This window comes from Melozone crissalis, unplaced genomic scaffold (assembly GCF_028551555.1).
Source record: "Melozone crissalis strain CALT ecotype California unplaced genomic scaffold, PUWL_Pcris_2 ptg000038l_1, whole genome shotgun sequence".
Taxonomy (NCBI): domain Eukaryota; kingdom Metazoa; phylum Chordata; class Aves; order Passeriformes; family Passerellidae; genus Melozone; species Melozone crissalis.
The window spans coordinates 7027354-7047223 of NW_026535816.1; the positions used below are offsets into that span (position 1 = coordinate 7027354).

At 54.3% G+C, this 19870-nt stretch overlaps 1 protein-coding gene across 2 annotated transcripts in view; it reads left to right on the forward strand.

The window, feature by feature from the left end:
- The first annotated feature begins 1848 nt into the window (after positions 1-1848).
- WT1 (WT1 transcription factor) overlaps positions 1849-19870 on the forward strand; it is a 31535-nt gene continuing 13513 nt past the window's right edge. For both annotated transcript variants that reach the window (XM_054283717.1, XM_054283718.1), the window contains exons 1-4: positions 1849-2239; positions 6273-6395; positions 6476-6578; positions 12292-12369. In XM_054283717.1, coding sequence (XP_054139692.1) covers positions 1849-2239; positions 6273-6395; positions 6476-6578; positions 12292-12369 — 695 coding nt within the window. The remainder of the gene's footprint in view (positions 2240-6272; positions 6396-6475; positions 6579-12291; positions 12370-19870) is intronic.

Consider the following 19870-nt stretch of genomic DNA (forward strand, 5'->3'; position numbering starts at 1 on the left):
ATGCGCCAAAAGAGAGATTTTTAAAGAGAATTCCATGAAGTAGTTAGTGAAAAAATAATTTCACTAACAACAAAAACCCGACCGTTATGACTAATTACTTTTAAGAGAAAATGAAATTATACTCGGCTGCTCCAATAACGACCTATTTTAATTTCTTTTGTTGTAGCATTTACCCTTTGAATCTTAAAAAGTCTCTCCGACGCTGACGATGCCGGCGACAACCTTGGATGCCGCGAGGGGTAGGAAATCACCGGGAACACAAGGGGCTCGGCGTGTCCTGCGGCAGGTGAGCCTTCCCGGCGCCGCTGTCGCCGCTGTCGCCGCAGGGGAGAGGGTGAGGGTGCGCGGGGGTGACCCCGGTTCGCGGTTGTGACAACGCGCACGGGACGGGGCCGGTGTGAGAACCGCGCAGCCCCGGGTGATGGATTATCCCGGTAATCCATGGGTAGCTCTGCAGGAGGGCGGCAGGATTCCCCTCCTCGCCCTCGGGGAGAGCGCTCCTGCCCGCGGCAGGCACGGCGGGGCTCTGGGCAGTGGGGCTGGGCGCGCTCCCGAGCCCTGCCGTGTGTCCGGGATAGCGTGTCCCCTCCGGGATAGCGCGTCCCCTCCGGGATAGGGTGTCCCCTCCGGGATAGCGTGTCCCCTCCGGCCGCCGCCCCCGGCATGGAGGAGCCGCTGTCGGGAGGCCGGGGAGGAAGGAGAGGCTCCGGGCCTCCCCGGGAGCAGCGCCAGGTGAATGTCCCACAGGCAGGTTACTCACAGCGCTGCTGTCCTCCCCCGCCCGCCCAGCTGCTTCCTTCCCCTTCCCCTCGCACTCGGGCAGCTCCGAGGGACGGGGCTGGGGCCGGGCACACGCCGGCCCCGGGGTCCTTGTAAAGGGCTCCCAGCCCTCCCCTGGCCCGGCCCGGGGTGCGGGGGCCCGGGCAGGCGGCTCTCAGGAGCTCCTGGAGCCGCTTGTTCCTCCCGCAGCGGGAGAGGCACCTGGAAAGACGCTTTCCCCTCTCGGGAACGGGGTCCGCCCGGCCCGGCTCGTGTCACCTCCCCTGGTTCCGGCAAGGGCGGAGGCTTCTCCGCGCGGTCCCCGGGGCCTGGGGCTCGCCGCCCTCGGGGATCCCCACGGACACGCAGGGCGCTGGCGGGGGAAGTCAGCCAGCCCGTACTTACTGGCCACCTGGGTCCCTCTAACATTCCCGCCGGCCTCTCCCAAAGCGGAGGGACGTTAGGGTGAGATTTAGTGGCGCTTGCACCAGGAGAAGGGTGGGAGTGATGCGTAGGGGAGATATATTCTCCCCCAGCCGCCTCTCCCCCTCCATCCCCGGCCCGGCCGTGCCTCCCCTCCCTCCCCCCGCGCGTCTGCTCCGGCCGGGTTCAGCAGAGCGGGCTGTGGGCAGCCCCTCGGCGGAGGTTGTGTGAATGGAGGATCGGCGAGGCTGACTCCTCCTCCCCTGCAAGCGCCTCTATTTGAGCTTTGCAAACTTGAGGGCGAGCAGGCATCCGAGGTGAGGCGTGCGCGGCGTCTGTGCCCCCCTAGCTCGGACAGGCGGACATTCGTACGGACAGACAGACAGACAGACACGCAGGCGCACGCACACCGCGCTGCGAGCGGGTGCGAGCCCGGAGGCGATCCTGGAGAACAACCTTTCCCTGTCGCTGCTGCCGGCTCCCGCAGGGCTGGACCCGGGGAGCTGCGTCGCGGAGCAAACTTCCCCCAAAGGGCTGAGCTCGCCGGCCTGGTGCCTGCAGCCGGAGCCGGCCTCCGGCTTGGCGGGCAGGGGCCAGGTGTCCTGGAACAAGTGCGGCCCGGGGGGAGACTGGCTGCCCGGCGGCCGGCAGAAGGTCTGCGAGCAGATGGGCTCCGACGTGCGAGACCTGAACGCGCTGCTGCCCTCCGTGCCCTCCCTGCCGGGCAACAGCAACTGCGCCATGCCCGTGAGCAGCGCGGCGCAGTGGGCGCCCGTGCTGGACTTTCCCCCGGGGGCCTCCTACGGCTCGCTGGGGCCGCACTCCTTCATCAAGCAGGAGCCGAGCTGGAACGGGTCGGACCCGCACGAGGAGCAGTACCTGAGCGCCTTCACCGTGCACTTCTCGGGCCAGTTCACGGGCACGGCCGGCGCCTGCCGCTACGGGCCCTTCGGCGCCCCGCCGCCCAGCCAGCCGCCCTCGGGCCAGGCTCGCATGTTCCCCAACGGGCCCTACCTGCCCAACTGCTTGGAGAGCCAGCAAGCCATCCGCAACCAGGGTAAGGGCCGCGCTGCCGGCGTCGGGGGGCGGCCCCGGAGGAGCCCGCTCAGCCCCGCGGGGCCGCGCCTGATGGAAACCCCGAGCCCGGTGTTTGCCCGAGCCGGGATTAGGCGAGGCGGCCCCGCCGTGCCTCCCTTCCCTCCCTGCGCGGCGGCCACGTCGCTCCCTTGAGGAGCTTTAGGAGCTTTAGGAGCCGGGAGTTGCTCGGCCCCCACCCGTCCTGCGGGGCAGCGGATGCAGCGGGGGCTCTGCCAGGCGGGCTGGAGCCCCCCGGCCCCCTCCCCGGCCTGGAGCAGCCCCTCGCCTTCGCAAAGGTTTGTTCGGGCCGGAGACGGCACAAGCCCTGCAATGGAGCTGGGGCCCGCGGCCTGAGAGAATTCCCGCTGCGTATCTCGGGGCTGATGGGGTGGTGGCTGGGGGGGTAAACCTCCAAACTTCGTCCTGAATCCGAAAAGCGCTGTGTTTTCAAGCCCCTTGTCGAATTAACCTCGGGAGGGATGAGTATTCCCGGGCTGGAATGCTCAAGCGGGGATGCCTCGTCCTTTCTTGTCCGCATCTCCGCGGCCGGGAGCGGCTGTGCCGTATCTGCCCGCGGTGCCCTGCGAGGCTCCCGAGGGTTGAGCGGCCGGGCAATGGGTCACCCGCGTGTGGCACCGGGGGCAGACCTCATCCTTCTTCTTCCAGTGCCTGCAGTGTAAACATTTGCGCCAGGGAGAAAGGAAAAGGGGTCAGAGACCTTTGGGGTGTCGCTCGCCCTCGTTCATCTGGCCCCGGAGCGAACGGGGTGTGCCGGGCTCGGCCCGCCCTGCCCGGCGGAGGGCAGCGGGGCAGCCGAGCCTCCGGGCACCGGGATGGGCAGAGAGTGCCAGAGGGGCCCTGCCCGAGCGGGATGACCCGGGCCAGGGTCTCTGTGCTTCTAAGATGGGGTTCCCCGCACCCAGCTCGGGGTTGCTGTGCCCCGCGGGAGCAATCGCGTACCCATGGAGGGGCTGGGACACACCGTCCGGGAGAGCCCGGGGGTTCGGGCTGCGGGGCGAGGGGCAGAGCAGCGGCCGAGGCCCGGGCGATGTTTGCAGCGAGGGGCAGGGGCTGTTCGGCACCCACCTGCCCCGGGCAGGGGCTGTTCGGCGCACACCTGCCCCGGGCAGGGGCTGTTCGGCGCACACCTGCCCCGGGCAGGGGCTCTTCGGCACACACCTGCCCCGGGCAGGGGCTATTCGGCGCCCACTTGCCCCGGGCAGGGGCTCTTCAGCACGCACCGAGCCCGGTTGTTCAGTTCAGCACACTCCTGCCCCGGGCAGGGGCTGTTCAGCGCCCACCTGCCCTGGGCAGGGGCTGTTCGGCGCACTCCTGCCCCGGGCAGGGGCTGTTCGGCGCACACCGAGCCCGGTTGTTCCGTTCGGCGCACACCGAGCCCGGTTGTTCAGTTCAGCGCACTTCTGCCCCGGGCAGTACCGGGTCGCGGTCCCGGTGCCACCGCGCTGCTGCCCTCGACTCCCGGCCCCTGCCTCATGTAGCAAACTGCAGAGAGGGGTTCCTGGGCCTTGCTGCCGATGCCGGCCGGGAAAATGGGCGGCATCCCTGGAGCTGGGGAGAGGCTCGGCCCTGCCGAGGCCCCGGAGCCGCTGCGAGCCCCGCGGGGTCCCAGCTCCAGCTGCGGGACGGGAGAGGAGCGGCCCGGAGCCGGGACAGGGACTCTGATGGGGAAAGATGTATTTCGAAAGACAGCTGAAAAGATTTTAGACTTTGCAGGGGATTCATAAGCGCCGGGCGGAAGTAGGGACGAGAAAGCGGAGAGAAGAAGGGCGAGGGAGATAAATTCGAGTTGGCGAGGGACAAAAATAGCTGCAAGCCCGCTCCATCCTGGCGTGCGGGTTTCCCCAGCCCGGGGAGAAACCGAGCCTGTAATGGCCCAAGCCACGGAGCCACGCTGGGCTCTCCTCGGGCAGGCACCGCACCTGGGGCTCAGCCACAGCTGCGTTCGGTGACACGCACGGAGAGGGCTCCTACGGCAAGGAGAAATTCGGCAAAGAGTGTTTGCTTATTTTCCTTATTTTCTTTTTTTTTTCTTTTTTTTTTTTTTCTGGTGTATGGATAAAGTGTTCCTGCTTTGGCTCTCCTCAAGGTTGAACTCCTTTTTTTTTTTTTTGCTTTAGAGGTTCCTCCGACCGTGGGAAAGACGCTACCTTGGCTCTGTGATGACATTTCTGCCAAGTCTGGGATGGGATGGGGCGGGGGGTAGGAAGCTAAGGCTTTGAAACCTCTGCCCAATTTCCCTCTTCTCGTTTGCCTGCCTCTTTCATCCAGCTGGGCTCCTCCAACAACTGGATGTCTCCAGCGTGCCCCGTTCTCCACCAGATGCACAACTTTCAATTATTTTCAGCACATTTTAATCAGGCCTAGTTCTGATAACGCCCTAATTAAAGAGACCTCACTATCGGCAGCTCGGTTCAGAACTCAACTTTCTTATCACATTCCTGAAGCTTTGGGTCAGGCAACACCGGAAAATGCGGCCAAAACCTCGTCCTGCTCCGAGCTGAGTTTTGAAGGTCACCGAAACTCTGTGGCGGGCCAAAAGTAACGTAGAAAGCGTCAGTGTTTTCTGAAAGCGAAAAGAGAGACGGAGGGAAACGGGGGAAAGGGAGGTGAAGGCTGAGCCTCTAGCCTGAGGGCTGAGGGAGGAGATAAGGAGCGAGAAGCAGCTGTGGGATGGGAGCCCGCTGGGTACCGGCCTGTCATCGCTGCCCGGCGAAAGGAGCTCTGCTCCCGGGGTCAGCGCGATGTGAGGCACATCTGGCCGGTGCCGCTCCCGTCCCAGCCCCGCAGCCTCCGGGCCGACTGAAAATCGCCGCCGAGGTGAAGGTTTTAAAGCCTCCTGGAGGATTTTCATTCCTCCGCTCCTCCCGCTCAGCCGCGCGGGTCAATGGAGTCCCGTAGTGTCCCTGGCCCCAGCCTGGCCGCGGAGAGAATAAAGCGGAGAAGCAACATCCGAATCGATTTGGTGCCTCTCGGTTTCATTCTCTCCGAAAGCCGCTGTGATCACGGATCGTTCCTGGAGCACAGACCTGCCCAGCGCCGAGCATGCGGCACCGAAAGGGAGCCCCAAAACAGCCCCGAGTGCTCCCTCTCCCCAAAATCCCTCTCCAGCCACACGCCCCATCCAGGCGGGTCCGTGAGGGATGGCCGAGCTGGAAAAAGCGGGTTTAGGGAGAGGAGAGTGACGGAGAAAAGCGCTCGTAGTCCCTCTGCTTTCTTTCCCCTGCCCGCGTCGGACTTTTTGTTTTGTTTTGGTTGGGGTTTTTTGTTTTGCTTGGTTTGGTTGGTTTTTTTTTTTTTGTTTTTATTTTAAGAGTGACTCTCTGAGGAGCTTGGTTCTCGGAGTAAATGCTGATGAGCCGAGAAGCCGCTGAGATAATATTACTTTGTAATTACTTTTTTAGCTGAAGTTGTTTAGCCAGCTCCAAGTCATTAATGAAAGTTGGTGTCCAAGCACCTGATTTACGATTCTGTGCCGGCCCGGGGTCAGCAGAGGTGGTCTCTTTCCATCTGAATCTGCTCGGTGTAGGAAACAAAATAGGCTGTTTATTATTTTGAAAGAGCAATTTTCGCTGAAAGGAGGAGTTTTATTTTTGCACGTAATATTCCGCCTCTTTATTGCAGACTCTTCAGAAAGCCGCCCTTAACAAAAAAAAAAAAAAAAAAAAAAAAAGCGCAAGATTAAAGGCTGACTTCTAAATTGGAAGCGCCAGATGACTACACCGAGCAGATGGGAATCTTCCACTTTTAATACGAGCAACAATTAACGAAAACATCCTTTTTATTACCGAAACCGAGCTGTTCTCTTTCAACACGAACGAGACTTCCGACATTGCGCGCCTGGCCGCGGGCTCGGCGCGGCTCTGCCCGCACAGAGAGAGATGTGCGGGCGGTGGCACGGGGGACAGAGGGGCTCAGGGGGCCGGGCCCTGTCCTTGTGTGTCCCCAGGGGGATCGGAGGGACCCCGCTAACCCCGCTGTGCTCTCTCCGCCAGGTTACAGCACCGTGGCCTTTGACGGCACCCCCAGCTACGGGCACACGCCGTCCCACCCCGCCGCTCAGTTCACCAACCACTCCTTCAAACACGAGGACCCCATCAGCCAGCAGCCCTCCCTAGGTAATTTCTGCCTCCCGAGGAGCCCCGGCACGGCGCCCCGTTGAGCCGCGAGGGTTAACTCAGTGCCGCTCTCTCCGCAGGGGACCAGCAGTACTCGGTGCCTCCGCCGGTGTACGGCTGTCACACGCCGACCGACAGCTGCACGGGCAGCCAGGCGCTGCTCCTCCGGACGCCCTACAACAGGTACCGGGGCCGGCGGGGAGCTGGGCTCGCCCTCCTCCTTGTGCGCGGGTTCTGCTGGGAACGCGCTCTCTCTCCCCCGCATGCCGTCCGAACGGCTTTGCCTTTATGCTAGGAAACGGATTTAGTCTTCCCTTCTCAAAAAAAAAACCCAAAAAAACACTCCCAAAAAACCTCCCAAAAAACCAAACCGAAACAAACAAACCGGAAAAAAAAAATCCCCAAAAACACCTCCCCCAAAAAAACCCCAACCCACCAATAACACCCAAACCCCAAAAAAGAAGATTCACACGTAAAAAATCCAAACCGTACCAAGGCAAAACCACCCCGAACAAACAAACAAGCAAAAAGCTAACCAAAACAAAGAAACCAACAAAAATACCCCCCAAAAAATCGATATCCCCAAACCCGCACAAAACGAAAAACAAAAGGATGTCGTGCCTTCCGTGGCGAGCCCCGCTGTGTCCCGCAGGTTTCCCGGCCGGCCGGCAGAGCATCCCCGCTGCAGGTGCCGGGAACGGGGAAACGGGAGCCGGGCTCGCTCCCCGCACTCCCCGGGCCCGATGAATTTGGGGTTTGCCCTTCCTGAGGCCGGGAAGGTGTGGGAGTGCCGGCTGGAGAGCAGCAGCCGTGGGCACAGCACAGCGGTGCAGGCAACCAAACCTCAGCTCCGACCGAGAGTTTCGTCCTGCGGGCCGAGAGCCGTGCCGATGGCTCCCAGGAGGGATGGGAGCCGGCCTGCAGGGAGGTTATTTATTGAAATCGGGGCAATAATAAACCTATGGGATTTCCTTGCTGGGAGAAAGGCGCGTCTGGAACTTTGCTGCGGGCAATGAGACGTCTTTGCCAACAGCCGGGCCCGTGGCAAGCGCGGCTTCCCGGTTGGTTTTTTTATTTTGTTCGGTCTGACGTGGGGGCTGGGCGTTGGAGTTTTACGACGTGTTTAGTGAGTGAAAGAAGTTCCCCAAAAATTTATTCCTCAACTTTTTGTGAACTTGGAGCCAGTCCCGTATCTCGGAGTTGCTAAGTAACTCTCGCACACAAAACAATGTGCGCTTCTGCGGAGGAAGCCGCGAGCGGCTCCTCTTGCGGGCCACTTCTATCACCTCACATTAATCGACACTGGACGTGAGACAACAAAATTCTGTCACTTCCAGAAGCCACTTCGCTAATGAACGTGAGTTGACGTCAAGGGAAGGAGGGAATGAGGTAATGAAGGAAGGAAAGAAGCCTATCCAGGGAGATTAGTTTGCAGAATAATTGGCGGGGCGAACTCCTGCGCTGAAGTGACAGAGATTGCGAGCCGCGCAGGGAAATCTATAAATATGGCTCGGAGGAGGCTTGGGGAGGGCAGCTCCACGGGCAGCGCCCCCTTCCCCGGTCCCCCCGGGGCTCGCCCTCGCCCCGCTCCTGGAAGCGGCAGCGCCTGCAGGTGTGAACGCGATAGGGGAACGCTGATAGCGTCGAGAGCTCTCTCTTGCATGTGCCTCCGCTGGGGCAGGGGTGAGCAGAGGTCTCCTCCTAACGCTGCCACCTCCCTCCCAGCGCTGCGCCACGGGGACCGAGTTCCTCCCGACCTCAGCCTTGCTCCTGCCCCGCTCGCTGGGAGGTTTACGGCTCACTCCAGTGAGATAAGGATTTAAGCCTTTAAACCTCTCAGGAGCCAATACTGGTGCGTGGGGGTGTGAGCGAGGCAGCGCTCGCTCCACTGTCGAGGGCAGCCCCGGTTGTCCAGGGACGGTAGTAGAAGGGCTGGGAATGTTATTGAGATGAGGATTAGTGGGGTTCCTAGGAAGGATGGACTTGAGAATTGGTCGAAGAAGCTTACGTTCATGGTCAGGTTCAGGGAGGAGCCCCCAGGCTGCTCCCGCAGCGGGGCCCGCGCAGGTGGCTGAGCTCGGCACGGCCTCTCCTTGTCCCGCATTGAACACATCCAAACCCGCCTGGAAAATGTGGCCAGGAAAGCGGATGGGTCGTTGTGGTACAGAAACGGGCGGGACTCCTTTCCCGCATCGCCAACGCCCTGAAAACGACCGCACTGTCCTTAAGCATTTATCTTGGTTTGGCAAAGTCGTGATTATTTTTGGGTTCTTTTTTTCCAAGACCGTATTTGTCCCGCGCCTCCTTCTTGAAGATTTCTTTTGCTTTTCGCAGTTCAGGTCAAGCTCGACAGCTCTGCTTTGTCAAGCGATTGCTCAGGGGCCGCATCCAAGCCCCGGGGCTGGCGAGCCTGCCCGCTCCGAGAGCGCTCAGGGGATGGGGCTCAGCCCGGAATGGGGGTTTGTCCGTCCCCCCACTGCCTGGGGACAACAGGCGCTCCCGCCCGCCTTTAGCAGTGGAGAGGGATGGGATGTGGCGGAGAAGACGAGGTGGGGAATGGGAGGTGGCGCTGCCTCTGCCCCCGGCGGGATGCGGCGGCCGCGGTTTCCCTGCGCCGCCTCCTCTCTGCGTCTTGCGGGACGCTCGAACAGCGCTGGTTTGGGGTCCCTCGCCCTCTCACCCCAGCCAGGGCTGCGGCTCCTCTCCTCCTTGCAGCGCCTCGCAGGGACGGCCGCCCCAATTTTGGACCAGCAAGGCCCGAGGGGTGATGCTTCGGGGGGCGGAGGGGGAGGCAGAGAGCAGAGGGAGAGGATGCGGAGGGAGACACCTCCACGTGACGCTCTGGCTTCTCCCTCATGGTCACCTCTCCGGCTGGGTGCGAGGGACCCTCCCGGCCCCAGCCCGAGCCGCGGGAAGCAGCGCCGAGGGCAGCCGGGTCCCGCCCGTCGGCAGTGCGGGGACACTCGGGGCTCAAGCGCCTCACCCTCTTTCTCAGCAAGAAAGAAATGGTTGAGCGATCGTAATTCTTAGGCTGGAAGCAAAACTATCTGTGAAATCTCTCGCCCCGGCCGCTGCTCGCTCCGTGTTTATGGCCCGGCCCGTGTTTGGGGCTGGACGCGGGTGACAAAGCCGCGCAGATCTCAGGCAGAGCTTTGTGGCTCCATCACAAACGGTGATGTGAACTTTTCTACCTCGCGCCGTTTCATGTAGTAAACATGCTGGATGTTGAAAATTTACTGTGAGTCACACTTGCAAAGACTTTAAAAGTGGAGGAGGCTCGGTTCAGATTATAGCTCTTTCTGTGCAGAGGTCAAGAACTCGGTAATACTGCAGTGCAGGCCAAAACAAACTCTATATGATCTACTACTGGTTTCCTTTTAAGTTCCCTTTTTGCTCAGCGTTGACTTCCTTTTATTCCACTCCAACTTACATTAATCCCCGCTGTAGAAATGTTCCCCCCCCCCCCCCCCTTCCTCTCGTTTCTCTTTAAAAGCATCTTTGTAATGAAAATAAGTTATTTTTAGTGTCTTCTTTGTGGCCGCTCGAAGGGCCAAGGATTCAGATTGGAATCAGCGCAGGCAAATCCCTGGAGCCCTCTCTTTCCTCCTCCCCATTCAAACCCCATCCAAAGCCGAGATTCTGAGCGGAGCTGTTGGTTCCATGAGATCATCTCACGGTACCGCCGATAATAAACCGCGGCGAGGCGCAAATGGCGTTAGGGATGTCCTGTTGTCTCTCGCATGTCAGGTGTGAGGTGTTTAATCCGACCGGGCCGTTCCTATCTCCGGGTTAAGGGGCGCGAAGCCCCGCGGTGCTTTAACCAGAGCTCCGGCAATTCCGGAGATGGGAGAATGGGAATTGTTCGAGATGGGAACCTCGCAGCTCCGTGGCTCAGCACAGAAATGTTCCCCTCGTTCGCTGCCGGCTGCAGGGATGGCTCAGACCCCGCTCGTGGCAGGGGGTGCGGCTCACCCGGGGGTGCAATGAATTTGGGGACCCTACCCAGACCCCGTCCGGGCTGCTGTGGGGTCCGGGCCAGGCCGGGCACTGCTCGTCCCTCACTCAGCCCCCGGCTCCAATGGGAGGCCAGGGAGGGGGCGAGGGCCGAGGGTCTCTCCCCGCTCGGGAGACCCCAAACGGGGCGGACAGAGCGGGGTTCAGCGCGGACAGCGGAGCTCCGCTCCCAGCGCTTCCCACCACGTCCAGCCTGCCCCGCAGCCGCTCCGGGCTCCCTTCCCAGGCTGGAACCGGCTCGGGCTCCGCCGGGAGCCGCGGCCGGCGCTGCAGAGCCGGGAACGGGGCTCGGGCAGCGCCTTTGGGCACCGGCAGAGCTGCGGCGGCTCCGGGGCGCCTCGTCCCGGACACCGTCACCCAAGGGCGGCACGGAACACAGTGGCCCAGCGCTGTGACAAGATGAATAAGTGTATTGCTTTATGAAAAAGCAAAGGAGGAAAAAAAAAAAAAAAAAAAAAGTGGATATTGTGGGGGAGGCTCTTATAAATGAACTGTCAAGGGAAAGAAAGTTAAAGGGAAATCTCCTGCTGTAAATGCATCGGGCGGGCACTTCTAATAAAAATCAGGGTCCTGGAGGAATTAATTACAGCAGCATTACAGGAAGAATTCGTGGAATTGCAAAACGTAGTTGGCACAGACCAGCACGGACTGCTATTGCAAATGGGGAAACTGCAGGAGAGTTTAACAATTCCTGAGCTGATATGCAGGACATTGTAGTAGCATAATAGCACTTCAGACACACTAATGAATAATAGTGTCCAGTGATACTGACAAATGATATTACGCATACTTCGAGATTGAAGTCACTTAATTTGTTTTTATATGCAAAAGCTTCCCCCTGGATTCTGGCTTTTTTAGGTCGCTTCTACCTGCCACGAAGTTAAAAAAAATTAAAAAAGGAAAAAGAGAAAAAAAGGATATAAATTCACGGCGTAAACCCAGCGAATTTAGGTGTCATTAATCAGCGGGGAGACTTGCGTTTATTGTGAGCGGCGGTGCCGGGCATCAATCACCGGAGGGGCCGGGGAGAGCTTGGCCCGGGGGAGCTTGCGGCACTTCCCGGCCCCGTGGGGACCTGTCCTGCAGGGAGAGCCTGCGGCACCTCCCGGCCCCGTGGGGAGAGTGAGGAGAGCGCTGCCGGGGCTCCGTGCCGCTCGCTGCTCCGGGCGGGGAGCGGGGAGCGGGGAGCGGACAGGGACCAGGCGAGGCTGCATCCCGGCTGCCCGCGGTGTGTACCGGCGGGGAAAGAGCGGGGAAAGGCGAGGCTGCATCCCGGCTGCCCACCGTGTATACCGGCCGGGAAAGAGCGGGACAAGGCGCCCTGCATCCCGGCTGCCCGCGGTGTGTGCCGGCTCCAGCGCTCAGCTCCGCTTATCGCTCAGCCACTCCATTTTTCTCCCGCTTGTCAAGCCCTTCTGTGTAGCAACAGCCATCACGAGTCACGATAGCTGTTTCACTCCGTTACCCACGTGGTGTCTCACACTCCTGGTTAAAACAGTTAACAGATTTGGGTTTTTAGAACAAATAATCCTTTGCGTTACCCCGCCGCGCTGCTTGTATTCGTTTAATTCATTTCGACATATCAATATCGGATATTATTTATCGGGAAGGAAAAAGTTTTATGTTTTGATTTCCAGCTCTTTACAAAGCGTCAGGCTAGCAGATTTAAAGTGTCTTTTCGAGCCACAGAGTTCCTTTTATTTTATTCAATTTTATTTTTTAAAATTCGTAATGCATCGAAAAAAGGGATCATATAAAACAAATTCACTTACTACTGTTATATACTTAAAACAAATAACAAAGAAATCGTTGACATTCTGATGTTTTGGTTTTTATTTGATAGCTGCAATTTAAGTCCTAACCCTACATCTTTTCACAACAGCGACAACTTGTACCAGATGACCTCACAGCTTGAATGCATGACATGGAACCAAATGAACCTGGGATCCACACTGAAAGGGTAAGGAGCTCTGTTCTCTCCTGACCTGTTGCCCTAGTGAAGCTGCATCGCTGAGCTATCTTCATCTTGGATTTTTGAATTCGAAAAATTGTATGGGAAAAAAAAAAATACTGTTCGGTCCTGAGAGTGGCTCATCACATTGGCGTGTTTCTGATGATCCTTGCCCCAGCCTGGGAGGAGGCCGTGCCCGCAGCTCTGCGTGTGCCGGGCTCCGGTGGCACCGGGCAGGGCAGGGCAGGGCAGGGCAGTGCCCGCAGCTCCGGTGGCACCGGGCAGGGCAGCTCTGGCTGTGCCAGAGCTCCAGTGGCACCGGGCTGGCCGTGCCCGCAGCTCTGGGTGTGCCGGGCTCCGGTGGCACCGGGCAGGGCAGGCAGGGCAGGGCAGTGCCCTGTCCCGGTGCCCGGGCCCCTCCCGCAGCCGTGGCCACTTGGCGCTCCGCTCCTTGAGCTGCCGCCCCTTCCTAGCATCCCTCTTCCCTTTCCCTGCCTCCGCCAGGCCCCGCGTCCTGTGTCCCGGCCCGGCCGGCTCCCTTTTCCTTCCTCCCGGCCATTGTCGCCCTCCCACCTGCCGGGAAGAGGCTCCGGCCCGCCTCCCCCGGCGCTTCCTGCGCCCGCCCCGCCAGGAAGGCTCCGAGGCGCCGCGGGGCCCCGCCGGGGCGGCGGGCAGCGCTCCGGGGCTCCCATCCCCGCACCCATCGTGCCTGGGGCCGGGGGTCCCCGCGGGAGCCGGGGGAGCAGCGGGGCTGGAGCACTGCAGCATCCTCACCTCGGTGCGGCAGAGCCACCTTTTGGTGTTGGCCAAGGGAAAGGCATTGTGCTCAGAGCGGATAACCCACTGCTCTGAGCAGATAACCCACTCCGCACACTCCCCCCCCGCTGAAGGCAGGTATTGGGGTGTCCAAGGTGTGCAGCCTCTCTTCATCAGCGGAGGCTGATAAAAGCCTGCACAGATATGTGCTTTCAGCCATAGGTGTGAAAGTCTTGTTCAAGATGGACTTTGTGTACACTGCTGTACTGCGATAAAGGAAAAATAAATATTATGTGTCTCCTTGTAGCTCCTAAAGCAATGGTGTTTGAAGGTTAGAGGGAGTAGTGTAGTAAACTGTATTGAGATGAGCAAGGGAGCTGAGCCTGGACAAATCCATCAAGGAGGTTTTTTTCTGGTTAGAGAAGATCTCAAAATCCAAACTATCTGTATTGAAGTGAGCAAGGGAGCTGAGCCTGGAGAAATCCATCAAGGAGGATTGTTCTGGTTAGAGAAGATCTCAAAATTCTACACTTGTGCACAGTTTGCCATCTTTGCTGCCTATCCCCTCTTTTTAAAGGTTATTATTTCCTACTTTTCTTTCATAAGTCTTTTTTGGTTTCCTCTTGGAACTGGAGCCTTTAAAGATCAGTCATTGCAATATTAGACACTGTTTTGTCTCTTCTGAAGAAAATATCCTGCAAAATGGAGAAACACATCAACCTTGACCCAGGTCCAAGTTATTAAAGCAAGGAAGAGGTTATTCTTTGGGGAACTCAGTGAAAAAAATAAAAAGTCACAATAGAAATATTAAAGGAGTACTGAACAAAATAAATGGCTTCTTACTTGTCCAGGAGTCAGACTGTTAGCAGTGTAAAGTATGTGACCTAGGATGCATGAAAAGGGGGAAAGAATCAAGATGAATGATCTATGGTAAAACAAAGCTGAAAGTTTTGGTACAGGCCAAGATTGTAGAATCTGTGGAAAATCAGTGCTAGACATAGCCTCATCACTGGTAATATGAGCCAAAATAGTTATCTGTCTTTTCTGGCTGAGAGTTACAATACGCAGTACCTCCAATCTCTGTTGCCATGAACATAAGGTATTCTTCCCAAGATTTACATCTTTAAAATATATGAACTGTTCATAAGTGATTCCCAGGCGTTTAGTGTTTCAGATGCTTTTCTCAATCTCCTAGTTGTAATTTAAGAATTTTGGAGTCAATCTTCCTGTTGAAATATGGAGCTTCTAGATTCTGTCCAACGATGACAGTCCTGTTTAGCTCCTTGCCTTCAGTTCTCCCCAGCACTTCTTCCTGGCTTCAGTGAGACTTTTGTACATTCTAAGAAGGAAGAAAACGTTGCCAGTAAGTTCTGCAAATAGTTAGAGAGCTCTACAGTTATATAAAGCTTATGGGTCACACACTTTATACTTGACAGCAGACCAGGTCAGTAGCTTGCTTTTCTGGGTTCCTGTTTAACATGAGTTTAACAGACTGAAATGAAGCTTTTGCAGTGCAGTTTAGGGGGAGTTAGTTGGCAGTTTCTGTGCTGAAGTTGTTTAGCAGTTTATCTGAGAGCATCCTGGTTCTAGCTCTTGTAAAGAGCCAATATTTGAGGGATCAGCTCCAGAATTAAAAGTTTGAAACTGGGCAAAGAACACTGTCAGGTGGCCAAAGCTGATTGTGAAAATCATTCCTGTTGAGTTGCAAGCTTATGGACTTGTGTGTCAGCAGCAGCAAGAGCCTGGCACCTGAACTCTTGAATGATTTTATCTGATCGGAGCCTGCTTCAGCCTGTGGCTTTAAGGCCATGGAAAGTTATTTTTCCTGAATTATTTTTCATTCATGGATATTTTAATGTTGGATGTTGGAACTGAGAGCAGGAAGTTTCTGTGTATGAGTGGAGTTTGGTCTGAGTGCTTTCAGTGGGGGTAAGCATCAGGAATTTGTGGAAGGCACGGCCTGAGAGAAAGGCAGAGGTGGGCAGTGAAAGGTGTGGAGCAGAGATCCTGGCCAGCCATTGCTGGATGGCGAAGAGAGACACCTGAGGTGAGCTGAGATGTTGTCTGAGACACCTGAGGTGAGCTGAGATATTGTCTGAGACACCTGAGGTGAGCTGAGATGTTGTCTGAGACACCTGAGGTGGGCTGAGATGTTGTGTTCTGCCAGAGTAGAGCACTGTGATGGGCTGGCAGGGGAAGGGGAGAGCTCAATCAGAGCACAATCAATTTGGAATTCATGACCCAAGTGGAAATCTAAAATGCAGATTCAGGTCACTTGGACTGCATGGGAGCAGTAGTGGCTTGTCTTCTTCTCAAGGGGCAGCTCTTGGCAGAGGGAAGGTCGTCCTGGGCCATCAGACATCATTTTGGTTTGTCAGTGAGCAGAGACCCCCAGAACTCATGGCTGCATCCTTTTCTGTCTGCTGCCCTTTGGCACCACTGTTTGCTGATGATTTGTTCCTCGTTTGTGGTATTTGGTTTGGAGCTGCTGGGATCAGATTTGTTCTGTTGCAGGAAAGTCAGTGGGTCTCAGACATCTCAAAATTAATGTTCCACATTAGTGAACACTTTTGCCATTGGTTTCTCTTTCATATTTTTGTGTTGCTTTTTAATTTGTCCAATATGGAAAGGGCTGCTTCCTTCCACAGCAGTTCTAGAGGAAGATCTCAGGGAATAAACCCCTCCTTTATATTTTGATGAGTTAAGTGTAAAAATGATATGGAAATAACTGATATCAAGCAGAAAGTGATACAGCATGGTAGACAAGAAGTGTAGCTACATTCCCAACAGCAAGACTCCATGTCATTTTCTCTTCAGCTGCTCGAGTAAAAAGCTTTGATCCAAATTTCTAGCAGTCATCTGAAATCAGGCATAGAACCAGACAACATTTTGGTTTTCCTCTTTTGGTTTTGCTTGGATGTTAAACACTCAGCATGTTCCATGGAAATTGGTATTTATTGCTGTTTTCTCAGGCTCCCTGTAAGGAATATTGGGTATGATCTCTGTAGAACACTATTAAAACCACATCTTAAGCAAGGCAGGGAAAACCTTTCTTGTTTAGGAGTGGTTTGTAAAGGCTTTTCTGTTTATCTTTGGTGGTATTATTAGTAAAATTTGAAGGTGTGAAACTTGGGTTCAGTTCTGCAATCAAGATGAGCTGAAAATGAGCAATAACCTCCAGTAACGTGGAATTTATCCTTTCCCACCAGTCTTGTCCTGAAGGGAAGGGTTTGGTGAAATCCCGATTCCAATCAGGTCTGTGGTAAAAAATCCCAAACCAAAGAAAGACTGTTGAAGTCAGAAACACAAAGATCCCCTGAAAATTTGGAGCCTTCCTTTCATTAGGCAGCTGATTCTCCCACTGAGGATGGCAGAAGGGCTCAAATCTGTGAAATTGCATTTTTAAATATTCCTTTGCCTTGAAAAGGGCAGATAAAAATGCAGCTTCATACTCCAGCCTCCATAATAGCATCAGACAAAAACCAGGCAGAAAGAGGACCTTCTATATAACTAATCAGGATCTTTTTCTGTCTCCACACATGTTTTTCCCAGGGTGCTAGGATGGTAAATATTTTAGCAGAGGGAATTAACTCTACTTCTCTTCCTTTATGTTCTGTTATCAACGGGACTAGCCCACACCCTCACTTTGCCTCATTTTTGGCTCTGTTTCTAAACCCTAAAATTCCTGTTCCTGCAGTGAAACACAATTAAATTGAAGCTTAATGCAGTGCCTGTTTTATGTAATCTTGCTTTCTGGCATTTTTTTTTTTTATTCTTCCAAGTCTGAATCTCATGAATCAATGTGTATTCACGTTTCATCTGAAATTTTCTAGCTCCCCTCAGTGTGTCCTAAAGCTTCCCTTTTTTGGTTTATGAAATAATAATAAAAAGCTTAACTCTTCAGATTAAGTTGTAGCTGCTTTATACATTGGACAGGCAATTTCAGTTTTACAAAGTAAAAATGGTGTGAGACAGAAATTGCAGCTTGATTATTTTTTTTAAATATTCAGATTAGAATGTCATCTTTTATGAGTTTTTTTTTTTATAACCACTTAGATTGATACAACTCTCTAAAGCTGCTCTGTTTTTCATCACACATCCTCATCTGTAAACCCTTCATTTTTATTAATCTCTGTACAATCTGTACAACTCTGAGATTAATCATTTTAAGAGAGCTACTCTGTGAGTGTTAAGGATTTGCTGGGCTAATGGTAAATGCAAGTGCTTCTAAATACTCCACAGCACAGAGCTCTTCCTCTGCAAGTATCAGCCTTTGTTTCCCAGTTATCTAGAATTCCATTTTGTGGCTGTGCTTCCAGCTCTGGATGTCTAGATCCAAAGAACAAAATACACCGAGTCCTTTTTTTCACCAGCTAACCCAAACTCTAAATATTTACAGTGCATTTCTGGCTCTGAGCAGTTCTGATTGAAGTTACAGGGAGTTGTATATTTACAAATAATGGCAGAGCTGGACTGAGTGAGACCAAGTCCTTCAGTCCTTGCTCGAACAAAAATTTGTGTTGGATCCTGGCAGGGCAGTTTGGCTGCATCTGGCCCTGCTGGGTTTTGAGTCCTTTTAGGACCTGCAGAGGGATCACCCCAGTGTCTCTCCTAAGGGTGACTCTGGGCCTCACTGGGGACTTTTTCTGGTTTTTTTTTCTTCTTTGGTTAACTCAGCTGAGTTTATAAGGCATTGTCTCTTTGCCTACTTTAACACAGAGTGCTTGACTAGAAAAGATGGAAGTTAAGGACTGTGCTACCCTCTGGAGATTTCCATTTAGTTAATGTACTGCAGGTATAAATTCACCAGTCACTTGCATTCCTCGTGTATGTGGCACTGCATTATCTCCTGCATGCAATAAAGAAGGGGTTTGAGTTTAATAATGGATCTAGATTTGTATCTCCCCTTCTATCCCTGCCTTTATTGTGGGATATAAACTGCAGCCTTATGAAACAAGCCAGCTGTGCCAGCTGTGATGTACACCTTGTGGCATAAATCATGGCTAAAGCATGGAGCAAAGAGGCTGGAAGGGACAGAGCTCTAATTTCCCCACAAGGATGCAGAGTGAAGGCTGAACTTCAAGAGAGCAGCAGTGCAGGGACAGTTTGTGAAAACTCCTCCTTCAGTGTTCCAGTTTCCCACTGAAAGGAGTATCCACCTGTTAATTCCTATCTCCCCAAAGTGCACAGCACTCCATAACGAATAAACAGTGTTTTAACCAAGAAATCTCTCATGATCCATTTTGCTGTCAGCAGCCATATGGCCATGCTGAGTGCCAGCCAGTGCTGATGGAAATGTGCCCAAAGTAAAATGGGAAATAGGGCTCCTGGTTATTAAAGCATCTCTCCTAGGGAGCTGGTTAAGGACTTAGTGTATTGTGGGTCAAGGGGCTCAGAAAGCAGATTTTAATCTTCATGGATTCTTGTATGTGCAGTTTTAGTGAGGCACAACTGGAAATAAGAGGAGGAAATGTGTAAAAGGCTGGTTGTGCAGGAAGGCTTCCTAACTGTGCAGTAAAAACTGAGCTGGAGATGACCTGGGGGATACCTCTCATTCATGGAGCCATTCCTTAGGGCACAGACAGGGGCTTTGTTTTGCCTCTCATTCCTGGGAGGAATTATTTCAGAACTAGCTGGTCCTTACAAAAAGGGTTATCACTGAAAGATGAAAACCATGGGAATTTGGAGGGAAAATGGGGCTGTGTTTTATGGTATAAGATTTTACTACATATTCCTGCTTCTTCTTACAAAGTTTGTGTCCTGGGAATTCTTATCAGCCTTTGTGCCTGTTGTTTATTGTGGTGTTTAAGGCTGTCAGGACAGGCGTGAAGGGGAGGTTACACTCGGGGTGACCAGTGCTGAAGTTCACATTCACCCTTGATTTACTGCAGGTCAGCAACAGCTTCTGCTGCAGAGCTTCCTCCTTAATCAGTGGTGGCTCCCATTCCATTCCATTCCATTCCATTCCATTCCATTCCATTCCATTCCATTCCATTCCATTCCATTTTCCATTCCTGTTTAAAAATGCACTGTGTAATTTGTGATCAACGTGGGTATCACCATGGCTTGGAGGATTTCAACACCCCTCTCCTAATTTTTTTTAATATTAATTAATTAATTAATTAATTAATTTACTTGTAGGGACTTGCTGCCTTTAAACAGAGAGGAAAATTTTGATGTTGGTGGGGAATCTGTGCTGATCAAATGGTAATAGCAAATGGTAATTTGTTACTTGAATTAGGCAGCAAAGGGCCACTTGTGGGCTCTGGGCAGAGAGGAGGCCCCATTTATTTGGAACATGGTGCACATCTACAGCATGGTTTAATCCATTTAAATCAGCTAATGGTATCTTTATCTATTATTACAGAATTAATTACAGATATTACTACAGAACAGAGATTCTTTCTTGTCACCCTCCCCCATAACTAATTCCATTATGACCACCTTAAAACTGAATTAAAATTGCACTAAGCAGAGCACGCCTTCCCAAGAGATGCGGCCTTTGATTTGAAGGGGCAGGTGGAGGCGGGATTTGAAATGAGCTCTGCAGAGCAGTGGCAGAGCTGGCCTCAGAGAACACCTGTGGCAGGGCTGAGGAGGGCAGCGCACCCTGGGCAGGCTCTCAGACACCGCTCCCCTCCTCTGCAGCCAGCCCCACAAACCCTGCACACACCTCCTGCACTCCAGCTCCACTGCCCGCTCCGCAAATCACTTAAGAGCTTTAAAACTTCCTTGTAATTCTACTCTGCACATG